Source organism: Gorilla gorilla, chromosome 2 (genome assembly GCF_029281585.2).
Source record: "Gorilla gorilla gorilla isolate KB3781 chromosome 2, NHGRI_mGorGor1-v2.1_pri, whole genome shotgun sequence".
Lineage (NCBI taxonomy): Eukaryota > Metazoa > Chordata > Mammalia > Primates > Hominidae > Gorilla > Gorilla gorilla.
The window spans coordinates 35,566,435-35,579,836 of NC_086017.1; the positions used below are offsets into that span (position 1 = coordinate 35,566,435).

At 36.6% G+C, this 13,402-nt stretch overlaps 2 protein-coding genes and 1 pseudogene across 5 annotated transcripts in view; 2 read left to right on the forward strand and 1 right to left on the reverse strand.

Moving 5' to 3' along the window:
- The window catches only part of NGLY1 (N-glycanase 1), a 64,298-nt gene that overhangs the window by 26,035 nt on the left and 24,861 nt on the right, over positions 1–13,402 (reverse strand). For all 4 annotated transcript variants that reach the window (XM_004033756.5, XM_055383162.2, XM_063703662.1 and 1 more), the window contains exon 4: positions 5,796–5,961. In XM_004033756.5, the coding sequence (XP_004033804.3) occupies positions 5,796–5,961 (166 nt within the window). The remainder of the gene's footprint in view (positions 1–5,795; positions 5,962–13,402) is intronic.
- On the forward strand, positions 4,190–4,597 carry LOC101130836 (large ribosomal subunit protein eL32-like). Its single transcript, XM_055383164.2, is given in 2 exon segments — positions 4,190–4,275; positions 4,277–4,597. Coding segments are annotated over 2 exon segments (405 nt in total). The 5' UTR covers positions 4,190–4,191.
- On the forward strand, positions 9,623–10,376 carry LOC109026343 (transcription initiation factor TFIID subunit 9B-like; annotated as a pseudogene).

The window sequence follows — 13,402 nt, forward strand, 5'->3', positions numbered from 1 at the left end:
TAGAACCTCTGTAATCCTACCTCTCCACCCTGTCCTCTCAATTTTAGCAATCTCATTTACCTGCATGGCTTTACCTATCATCCTAAAGTGTATTTCAAGGCTTGACTTCTTATCGAATTTCCAGGCCTGTGTTTTCACTTGGCAGTCCAGATAGTAGGCACCTCAACTCACTCTTCCTTTCCCTTTAAAACCTGTTTCTACTGACTCCTTTAATTTCCTAGTTGCCTAGATTCAAAGTTACCCAGTCATCTTAGACATCTTCCTTATATATACATGATGCCTTATCCTATCGACTGCAAATTCCACATATTCTATAACCCCAACAACTTTCACATCCATCTTCTCCCTTATAATCTCAACCCTCTGTTCACCCTCTTATCCCTCTTATGTAAATTAGATTACTATTGTGTTTTAATTTTTCTCTCCTTGTACTCTTTTGATTTTAATTCATTTCACAAGTTATTACTAGATTAATCTTCCTTAAATACAGTCTAATGTCACTCATTCAAAGTTTCAATAGTCAATCCTGCTGAATTACCTATTCGAGAACACCTGAGAAATTATTTTCTGCTTTCTGATGAATAAGGTTATGTAACATTTCTGCTATATGTTCAATTACAGTCACAATATAACATTAGTCTTTTGGCCAAGACATGTTTCCTTTGAATTTCTTTGGTCTTTACTATTTCAAACCTTATTAGAAATATGCTTTGTTTCATTTTACTAATTTTTTTGAAAACATTAAAAATGAACTCAGTATACACTGCTCTGTCTGAAATTCAATGTCAACCAAAATATGGTTTCAGCCTACTTGATCTTCCACTGCTTTATATACACCCTACCCTACACACAGTCTAACTGTATTATTCATTGTTCCCAAATAGAGCCTGTCCTTCTCTGCCTCTATGCATGTTGATCACTACACTTGGAAGAAAATCCCCAATCCCTTAGTATGTATTTTGACATATTTTATAAATCCCACTCATCCTTCATGCCCTTAAAAAAAAAAAATCTTTTACTGATTTTCATAATTTTCACTACTAATCTGCTGTGTCATTTCTTTCCTATTTTAATTAAAACTTTTTAAGCGTGAAAGAATATATACACAGATCTTAAATACACATACTCCAATGTGATGAAGTTATTGATAGGTTGTCTTCTCCCTATTTTCCAAATTTTCTACAACCCCTGTATTATCTTTATAATTAGAAAGAAAAAATGCTGGAGCAAATGTTAGCAGGGAACATCAGCAGATTTTTATGGGAAATGGACTTTAAGTCTTAGCTAATGGACTTGAAGGATTCTTGGTCCACTGATAAGACCATTCCCACTGTGAGGACAGATGGACAAATGCATCAGGATAAACATAACGTTCACCTAACTCATGCTCTTTACTGTAGATTTTTGCTCCTTGAGCAATTTCCTGATTGTTATTTGCCTAGAGAGAGGAAATATGATGGACACAAACAGGAACATTCTGTCTCTATGCTATTTCTCACTGAAGTTTATTCATTTAGCAACATAATGGTTTTTTTTATTTTTTATTTTTTGAGACGGAGTTTCGCTCTTTTGCCCAGGCTGCAGTGCAGTGGTGCAATCTCTACTCACTGCAACCTCCGCCTTCCGGTTTCAAGCGATTCTCCTGCCTCAGACTCCCGAGTAGCTGGGATTATGGGCATCTGCAACTGCAAATTAGCCCGGCTAATTTTTGTATTTTTAGTACAGACGGGGTTTCACCATGTTGGCCAAGCTGGTCTACAACATAATGTTTTAAAAATTATACTTCATACATTACATTTGTTGGACTCTGCTTTACACTCAGTTGATCTGTATATCTGAATTCTCATCTTCTATTTAGCTGCTTCTTAAGGCAAGGCTATATTATTATCCTGTCTCTCCCCTGCAGGGCCCAGCCCAATGACTCAAACACAAAACATGTTCAGTAAGTACCTGATAAACAGGCATTTCTATAAGTCATCATATAAAGGACCACAGTACTTTGAAGCTGGACAGGGCCTGTATAATCACATATTAATAAACATTCTTATTGTACACACAGGAAAAAAACTGTTAATACAAGAAGAGAACAACTGTCTTAAGGTTAGCAGGCCTGTAGCAGAAGTAAATCTAAGGCCCAAGCCAGTCATCAAAAATTTAAAAATGGCATAGTGTAATATTTTTAAAAAGACAAAAACTACCAAAATACAAAGGGTAGCAAAATATATAAATGACATTTGTGAAAATTGATCAAATGGTTAAAAAAGGAAGAGACACATATAGTTAAGCCTTCAGAGGGATTTCTGGTTTCATCTTCCAGTTTCTAGCAAACAGAGGTCAATACTCTCACCTTTAAAACAATAAAAAGCTCAACTGAAATCAGTGACTTTTCTTGGACCCATTAGAGAACTGAGGTCACAGAGTGAACTATTACCCCAAAATCCAAAAAGATAGACAAATATAGAGAATCACAGCCAAAATCTGCTTACATGGAAAATAAGTCACTAGAGCCATAAACTGGTAAGGACATTTAAATAGCAATTTTGACAAACTGCTGGAAGCTGAGTATGGACTAGCTTGGGAGTAAGAAATTCAGTCTTGGGAGAGGTCCCCACACTTCTGTGCATTTTGTCTGCAGAAAGCCCACCAGGTTTTCACAATGAAGAACCAAGAAAAATCCTTTGTGGCTCTAGAAAAGATGGGAAGAGTAAGAATTGTGAGGTATACCCAGAGTGTTCTTCACAATTAAGGCCTCTCCAGGGAAAAATATTTTACCAGAGTCTTCTCTGAACTGGGGGAAGGACATATATTTCCCTGACTCCAGCCCCTTGTAGCCTTCCTGTCTCACCTATGGAGGTAAAAAGGCTAACAAACACTTGTGCAAGGCACAGGCCCAGAGATATAGGCCCACTAAAATACTGAGATTTAATCAAAAGATTATAGAACCTTCTCCTTGACACCTTACCATCACACCAATAGGGCTCCAGTATAATAACAATGGATTACAACTAAACGAACACCAAGCAGGATAAATGCAGACTCTAATGAGGAGTTCTTAGGGAAGCCTAAAGACAATGGGGGGGAGACGACAAGAACACTGGAGGAATTTGAAGCCTCTGATACCTACGGCTAAAGCAAACATGAAAACAACTCTAGTTAGATTAATTCCTAGCTAGATTAGCATAAAACCTTACATGAACGGACTGTTTACCTCAGTTCCTATTATCCAGTACATCATGCCCAGCTTTTACATGTATTATTTCATTTATTTCTAAAAATTATCATTCTTATTTCTACATGAAGAAACTGAGTCATAGAGATTAAATTACTTGCTCAGTGATGCACAGGAAGTAGCAGAGCTGAATTTATACAAAGACAGTTGACTCCAAAACCTACTCTTAATCCATAAATAATGTCTCTCTACTCATAAAAGTGAGTCAATGGTCTATTCATATGGATTAATTCTGAATATGGTTTCTGTTAGATTCACATTAAAATTCACTAATTTAAATTCACTAATGCCGCTATCATATATTCTGTGGGCTAAAGTTCTACTTTACCTAAAAATATTCACATACCAATGATTAAACTGCAAATGCATATTCAGGTAAAAAAAAAAGTTTTTAAAAAGAATGTTCAAAAGACTTGCATAAACATTTCTCCAAAGAAGATATTCAAATGACCAATAAGCACATGAAAAAAATGCTCAATATCATGAATTAGGAAAATGCAAATCAAAACTACAGTGACATACCATTTCATCCCCATTAGCATAGCTACTATTGAAAAATCAGAAAATAATAAGTGTTGGTAAAAACGGGGGAAATTAGAACACTTGTGCACTGTTAGCAGGAATGTAAAATGATACAGTCACTGTGGAAAACAGTATGGTGGTTCCTCAAAAAATTAAAAATAGAATTGCCATAAGATCCAGCAGTTTCACTTCTGGGTGTATACCAAAAATAATTGAAACCAGGATTTCAGACTAAAGTATTTAAACACCCACGTTCATAGCAACATTATTCACAATAGCCAAAATATTGAAACAACCCAAGTATCCATGAATAAATGAATAAATGGATATGCAAAATGTGATATATACATAAACAGGATATTATTCACCTTAAAAAGGAAGGAAGCTCTCTCCTCCTCAGCACTGCCTACAGAGGTGGCAGCCATCTCCTCTTCGGCCTCATGGCCGCCCTCAGACCCCTTGTGAAGCCCAAGATCATCAAAAAGAGAACCAAGTTCATCCGGCTCCAGTCTGACTGATATGTCAAAAATTAAGTGTAACTGGTGGAAACCCAGAGGTATTGACGACAGGGTTCATAGAAGGTTCAAGGGCCAGATCTTGATGCCCAACATTAGTTATGGGAGCAACAAAAAAACAAAGCACATGCTGCCCAGTGGCTTCCAGAAGTTCCTGGTCCACAACGTCAAGGAGCTTGAAGTGCTGCTGATGTGCAACAAAACTTACTGTGCTGAGATTGCTTACAATGTTTCCTCCAAGAACTGCAAAGCCATCATGGAAAGAGCCACCCAGCTGGCCATCAGAGTCACCAACCCCAATGCCAGGCTGCACAGCGAAGAAAATGAGTAGACAGCTCATGTGCATGTTTTGTGTTTAAATAAAACTGTAAAAACTGCCAAAAAACAAAAAAAAAGAAGGAAATTCTGCAATATGTTACAACCTAGATGTACCAGTTTGTTGTTATGCTGCTATGATGAAATACCTGCAACTGGGTAATTTATAAAGAAGAGGTTTAATTGACTCACAGTTCCACATGGCTGGGGAAGCCTCCTGAAACTTACAATCATGGCAGAAGGCACCTTTTCACAGGGCAGCAGGAGAGAGAATGAGTGCAAGCAGGGGAAATGCCAGATGCTTATAAAACCATCAGATCTCCTGGGACTCATTCATTATTATGAGAGCAGCATCAGGGAAACCACCACCATGATTCAATTACCTCCAACTGGTCCCACCCTTGACACACGGGGATTATAAGGATTACAATTCAAGGTGAGATTTGGGTGGGGACACAGAGCCAAACCGTTATCACTGGATGAACCCTGAGGTTCATTATGCTAAGTGAAATAAACCAGTCACCAAAAGACAAAAACTGTATGATTCCACTTATATAAGATAGAATAGTCAAAATCACAGCGACAAAGTAGAATAGTCGTTGCTGGAAGCTGAGGAAGAATTATTATTTAATGAGTATAGTTTCAGTTTTACAAGATAAAAAAAGCTATAGATGGTGGTAATGGCTGAACAACATTATGACTATATTTAATAACACTGAAATGTACACTTAAAAATGGGTAAGATGGTAAATTTTGTTATATGTATTTTACCTCAATTAAAAAATTGAAAAAAAAGGTGATATGTGCCCATGAGGTATATGCAATAAAATTATACTATTATTGTACTTCTTAAAAATTCAAATTGAAATAGGTTAAGCATTTATAACACTGTAAAACAATGTATAAGAGCAAAAGGCACTACAACTGTCCCTCGGTATATGCTGGGGATTGGTTCCAGGACTCCCACCTACACCAGAATCCACACATACTCATGTCTCACAGTCAGCCCTGCAGAACCCATGTATATAAAGAGTTGACCCTCCGTATATGGGTTTTGCATCCTGTGAATCCACATTTGGTTTAAAAGAATCCACATATAAGTGGACCCATGCAGTTCAAACCCATGTTGTTCAAGGGTCAGTTGTATTTCAGTATTTTCTGTTTATTTAGCAATGATTTACATTTAGCAATAAATGATTATGTAAAGCTACTACCTTTATCCAATTTTCTAGCTCTGGATAACTTTTCTTGTGATTTCCTTTTTAGTTCTTGGACTGGAATACAAGCCAACGCTTTCTCCTGAAGAGCAGGATTTTCATAGACCAGCACATGCTGAATGTTGGACTGAAGAACTTCTAGAATGGCTGAATCAGCAGTAACCTAATAGGAAAAAAAAACTGAAATTAACTTTTCACTATATGCTACAAAAATAATATATAATAAAAAAACTGTGGTTTTATGATTTCACAGATAGAAGGGAATGTATGGATTCACTTAAATACAATAATTATACCCATAAACTTCATAACATTAGTATTAGGAGACAGCCACATTTGTGTCAGAGCCTAAGATCTATCTATTTTTTTCCTTTTGTATATACTATTAAGGATATATTTAAATAAGGATATGCGGAATTCTTGAATACAAGCATGGATCAATACAGAGCTCTGATCTATGCATCTAATGGCCCCTTCCACTTTAAATCCCTGTAATGTACAGCAGCAGCAAAAGAGGTGTGCTCTTAAAGAACCAGGAATTTTGAGAAGTTCCTGAAAGAGAAAAGGCAAATATGAAAGGACTAAAGGAAGAAACCTCCAGAGAGGATGGTGATGAGAAGTAAAAAAAGTTTCCAAAATAATCCCAAGGGCAGAGAAGCCATAGGATCTACAGAACAGGAAGTGTCCTCAGAGCAAGCATTAGGAAGAGTGGTTGGACTCTAGAGGAACAACTAATTATCTCGGCTTCTCCCTCCTTGTCACCTCATCAACAAAGAGGTCTGCCTCTGAGCAGTAAGTGTGCATACTTAAGAGTCACAAAAGGAAAGGGGAGTAACCAAGCTCAGAACTGTTGCCACTGGCACATCCCATTGTGCAACATGTACTGCCCTTCTCCACAGCTGTTAGAAGCAAATGCAGTATTCACAGACAAGCTGGCAGGACCTCTCAAATACATATGGATCTACAACAACTGTGGGGGACATGCATGAGAATCAGTATGAGAAGAACTCATCCTGTAGCAATGACAGCAAATACAGAAAAAACTTTTAAAAGTTTCAATAGTACACTATATTCAGAGAAAGACTCAACTATAGATCTTGGACATAAAAATTTTATTTATTTATTATTATTATTTTTTTGAGACAGAGTCTCACTGTGTTGCCCAGGCTGGAGTGCAGTGGTGAGATCCTGGCTCGCTGCAACCTCTGCCTCCTGGGTTCAAGTGATTCTCCTCCCTCAGCTTTCTGAGTAGCTGGGAGCACAGGTGCCACCCCCATGCCCAGCTAATTTTTGTATTTTTAGTAGAGATGGGGTTTCACCATATTGGCCAGGCTGGTCTCGAACTCCTGACCTTGTGATCCGCCCGCCTCAGCCTCCCAAAGTGCTGGGATTACAGGCATAAGCCACCACGCCTGGCTAGATATAAAAATTTAAACATTAAAATAAAGAAGCCAGGCACTTTAGGAGGCCAAGATGGAAGGATTACTTGAGTAGGGAGTTCTAGGCCAACCTGGGTAATAGAGCAAAATCCTATCTCTTAAAAAAAAAAAAAAAAAATTAAGTAGTCAGGCATAGTGTTGTGTGCCTGTAGTCCCAGCTACTCAGGAGGCTAAGGTGGGTAGCTCGTTTGAGCCCAGGAGGTCAAGGCTACAGTGAGCTGTGACTGCCCTACTGCACCCAGCCTGGGCAATGTAGTCTCAAAAATAAATTTATAAGTAATATAAAATAAATAATATAAAATAAAGAAGAAAGCATAGATGGTGTCAAACGGTAGAATAAACATGGCTAAAGAGTGATCAGTCAATTAGTAACCAAAGGCATTTTCTGAGAATGAGGATAAAAAGAACAAACAGACATTGAGGATAAATCCAAAACTTCTCACATCCAGTTAAGGGAAATTCCAGAAAGACAGTAAAAACAATGGAAGAAGGCAACTGCTCAAAAAAATAACAGAAATAAATTTCTCATAGCTGAAGAGCTAGTATGTATGGAAAACAAAACAAAAACAAATGCTAAGCATATAATGATGACATTTTACAATAGCAAGGCTAAAAACAAAATCCTAAGAGTCTTCAAGCAAGAAGAAACATTACACGCAAAGAAAAAATTATTTGATGTCAGATATTTCATTGGAAACAATGAAGCAATTTTTTTTGAAAATCTGAGGGGAAATGATTAGGAACACAGAATTCATTCCCAGTTAAACTAATCATGTACAGGGGCAAAATAAATACATTTTCTGATATGTAACAATACAGAAAGTATATCACTCTCAAATCCTATCTAAAAGAATTATTAGGAAAGTTATTATAGCCAAAAAAATATATAGCTTACATAAATTTTTAAAAATAAATACATACTTGGGAGTAGGATCTAAATAAAAGCACCAGTACAAGTTTCGATTGGTATAGATAATCACAATTGGAAAGCAAAATCTCAATTTTTTCATAGGAAAGGTAGCAAGGAAGGGAGCAGAACAGAGGTTCTTGTCTTATGGGAAGATGTTGGTAGAAAAATATAAAATTAAAAACTTGCATTACAGATTTCAGGTCAATAATTAAAAGACTAAAAAGATTATATTTAACTTCCTAACTCTTAAAGGAATAAACCTATTATAGAAAAAAAACTTGATCTAAACAAAACAGGGAGAAAAGAAAAAAAAGCAAGAACATAGACAACACAAAATAAGATATCAGAAATAAGTTTAAACATATTAGCAATTAGAATAAATGTGAATGGGTTAAATGTGCATATTGCAAAGTAGAGACAGGTCCATAGCAACAACAAAAAACCATTACCAAATACTTACATGTCAGGCACTGTATTAAGCACTGGAATGGGTGCACAAGACAGACATGATCAATTTAAGGTCTATAGGGAAAAGGTATTCAACAAATAATGACAGACCCACCACAGTAACTCAAAAATATTTGTCTGTGTGTGAATGTGTTAGATACTGGAAAAATAATGGAGACCAAAATAGATATGGACATTACCCTCAAAAAGCAAGTAGTCTATGGATACAAAAACAAGCAAATACTGATAATGTTCATTTACTCAAATTTTATCCTTTATTTGCTAGGTGCTGGAGATATAACGGTTAAAAGTTAATCATAGGGATAAATATTATTAAGCAAATATATAGCATAAAATGAGACTTTACAACAAGGTCCTTGAACCTGAACTTTTTTGTGGCACAATAGGAAGGATGAGAAGAAGCTAACAAAAAGGGAAGGAAAAGACCATTCCTGTCAGAAGGAACAGCACAAAGGTAGCTGGGGATTGCTTAGCATATTTTGAAGGATCAGAGAGATCAGTGTTTAGTACCCAGAGAACTAAGGGGAAAGCAGTGGAGAGATAAAGATCTTTCTGGTCGCTTTTCACTGCAATGATAAGTCATTAAAGAGACTTAAGCAAGAAGAGTAAAACGATCTGATCTGTTTTCAGAACATCACTTTAGCCACTATGCAGAGAAAGCAGGCATCAGAAGACCCCATGGGGGACTACTGCAGAACTCCAAGAGAGCTGGTGGCTTAAATTAGGGTAGTTTTACAACTGTTAGGAAAAAAAAAAAGCGAATGGATATGAAAAGAACTTAGGAAATAAAATCAATAAGTTTTGGTGACTGTACTATGAAGTCAAGAGTATTTGGAAAAGGAAAAGAACACATTAGAGATGACTCATGTGGTTTTTTTTTTTTTTTTTGATAAGAGCAACTGGGTCAGCACTTGAACCACTTGCAGCAGGAGAAAAACCATGAAATGACCAACTAAGTTAAAGACTACCAATAGGCTCTCTCTCTGGATAACGAGTGGCTGGATAACATGGAATTGGGCAAGATGGCACTTCCCAAGAACGCTCCTAGGGATGCCTTGGTGATGGCACAGATTTCGAAGGATATGGGAATCACAGACTACAAACCAAAGGTTATAAATCAAATTTTGGAATTTGCTTTCCGAAATGTGACTACAATTCTGGATGATGCAAAAATTTATTCGAGCCATGCTAAGAAACCTAATGTTGATGCAGATGATGTGAGACTGGCAATCCAGTGTCGTGCTGATCTTTTACCTCTCTTCCCCCAAGAGGTTTCTTACTGGATATTGCAAGGCAGAAAAATCAAACCCCTTTGCCACTGATTAAGCCATATGCAGGACCTAGACTCCCACCTGACAGATACTGCTTAACAGCTCCAAACTATAGGCTGAAGTCCTTAATTAAAAAGGGACCTAACCAAGGGAGGCTAGTTCTACGATTGACTGTTGGTGCTGTTAGTAGAAAACCTACCACTCCTACTATAGTGACCCCGCGAACAGTGTCTGTCCCAAATAAAGTTTCAATTCCAATGTCAGTGACAAGCCAAAGATTTAACAGTGCAGATTCCACCTTCTCGGTCCACACCTGTCAAACCAGTTCCTGCAACAACTGCAGTTCAAAATGTTCCAACTAATCCCTCAATGATTGGGCCCAAAAATATTCTTATTCCCATCAACATGGTTTCGTCATAGAACACAGCCAATGAAGCAAACCCACTGAAGAGAAAAACATGAAGATGATGACGACAATGATACTATGTAAGGAATTATAGTCTAGTCTAGATGCATTTCAAAAGGAAAGCTGGTTTTGAGCCCAATATACTGAACTAGAATATTCTAGATCTTCTCGTTTTACCTTAAAAGACTGCAGTATTTTTCATATTAGTTAAAACTGTTAGATCTCTTTAGTAAACATACAAAATGTGCTTTTCATTAGGCTTCAATTACAAACAGTTAAGTACTTGTTTCTTAATAGTTTCATTAATGTTGAGTCCTTATATGGCAATTCTGTTTTTGAGACACTTTTCTGCCTTTTATCACTGACAGCAGCACCTAAGTTTTAGGTTCTACAGCCTGCTCAGCAGATTTATCTTTTACAGCATGATTTCTAATCTACATTTAAATACTACTTTATTTTATAAGGTAATATAGCCACTTTTGTTGTCACTAGCTTTTTTATTTTTACCAAATCTCTCAATTTAGGAAACATTTTTGGAAAGAGTGGATTTAGAGGAGAGATTCTAAATCCATTTTGAATGTATTTGTTTCTTGGCCTTCCTTAATTCCCCAACTGAACTCCCTTTCTAAATCCCATTCATTTTCTGCACCTACCCTATAGGTTTGTTTCTCTCCATTGTTCTTAAATGTAAAAGGCCATACCTGGAATTTTAAAAATATCATTCCTGGTAATACAGCTCAGTGTCATTTTCATATTTTTAAAACGTTCTCTACATGCCTAATGTTTTGTGATTCACTTTAACCTGATGGTTTGCATTTCCTGTTTTTCACTCTATGTCAGAACAGTTGGGTTTTACTCCTTAGTTTTTATGCCTGTTGAGCTTTCTGTGCTTTTGACAGGTAGTTTTGGGTCAGTTACAGTTTTAGTCTTATATTCCAAGTTGATAACTCTACCATATTTCACATTTCTAAATTTAACAGAGATGCTATAGGTTAAAATTTGTTTTGATAAGTAATTACACTGGACCTAGGCAAAACCAAACCACATACATGTATGTTTTGATCACTGCTGCTTGAGTCCTCCAATTGGTATAATTCAGATCACATTTTTAGCTAGTTGCTGAGGATATCACATATAAGATGGGATCAAACCTGAAAGTAAGACACTAATGGTTCTCCATCCTCTAAAAGGCCAACAAAGAAAACAAACTAGTGTGGCGTGATGTGACTTGCATTTATGTGCACTCTGCATTGGTTTCCCAATAATACTGTAATATTGCTGAACACTTTCCCTGTTTTCCTCTTATACACATCTTAAAGTCATATTGGGAAAGATGGAAAGCTTTCGAGAATATAAACAGACCTGTTTTGTTTTTCTTAAGTTCAACATATATTTGCAGACTTTTGTAAAATAAATGTTCATATCATAATTTAGAATTTATAGCCAAGGATCCTCAAAACAGAAGTTTCATCTTAGGCTAGTGCTTGATATATCTAAGAAAAAGTCCAGTAACAGAGAAGAAATGTCTCAAATGTCTCATCAGTTTTAGAGTTTTTTGATATTAGGGAAAGGTAATAGAAAAACAGGTAAAATGTATAAAAATAGACCTGATCAACTTCATAGGAGATAAATATTTGTTATATAGCATAGGATATCATTACTTGAATGTTCTCAGGGAGGCAGCAAGTCAAAAGGCCTAGGTTCTAGTCCTAGCTCCATCATTCACCAACTGTGTGACCTTACTTCACCTCTTAGCTTTGCTCTCAATAGTAGTAGGAAAATAACACCTACCCTGCCTACCTCACAGGGCTGTTGTAAGGGTTCGACTGGTATATGTGAAAGTTCTTTCAAAACTGTATAATACTATACGACTATAAGGAAATATTAATGTATTTGTTCCAAGGCTATTAACAAAAATTTGAGCTTAAAAGAAAAAAGACTACCGAATGGTAAAAACCAACTGAAAAAAGTCAATTAAATTTGGCAACATGGAAATCACTGATCATAGTAAGAATACAGTCTAACGATAGCATTAATAAGGAAAACAATTTGCAAGAGACTGAGTCATACAAGTGATGTGCAACAGTGGGCTGGCTAAGCTGTAGCAAAGGAACTGTACGAGAAGGTCCACAAAGATGTGGACAGAAAGTATGAGAATTTCTGTTTATATTTTGTCCGACAAGTAAAACAATTAAGTTATAATAATATTTACTATCTGAATTAACAGTGCCTCCCTCACAGACTGGAGAAGCTACCCTGAGGTAAGAGAAAAAAATGTCATAAAGTCAAAGGGTTAACAGTGGCACCCGCACTCCTACTTCTGCAGCTGTCATGTGACAAAGCTGTGCAGTTCAAATGTGCTGGGTTAAGTGGAATTACAGATTATATGATTTTAACTAAATTAACGCTCAATCTAGCTTAAAAAGATTACAAAGAACTCTAGGCCCTAAGGCTAATACTAATAATAAAAGCACACATTAACAAAGAGAAAATGGCAAGGCAAACACATCATCCGCTTTTTTAGCATAAGCACTTCAACAGCTACATTTTAGTGCAAAAAAGAAAATCACTAACAATCTAATGAGATCTAACAAAGCCCCTTAAATTCAAAATTATCAAGACTATTTTAAATATGGATTTGTATACATTCATTAGGTAATATAGTATTAATAAATTTTTTGGTGGGGCATGGTGGCTTATGGCTATAACCCTAGCACTTTTGGCAGCTGAGGCAGGCGGATTGCTTGAGACCAGGAGTTCCAGACCACCCTGAGCAACATGGCAAGACCCTAATCTCTACAAAAAATAAAGAAAAATTAGCTGGGCTTGCGGCACACACCTGTAGTCCCAGCTACTTGGAAGGCTGAGGTGGGAGGATCATTTGAGCCCAGGAGGTCAGAGCTGCAGTGAGCTGTGATCATGCCACTGCGTTCCAGCCTGAGCGACAAAGTGAGACCCTGTCTCAAAATAAATAAATAAATTTTTTTGAATTAAACATATTATTTACTATTTAGATCCTCTTTACATTGTCTTATAATGTGAACAGTATATTGCCGTAGTAGTACATGTATATAACACATAAACAAATGAACAAAAATATATTGACAATA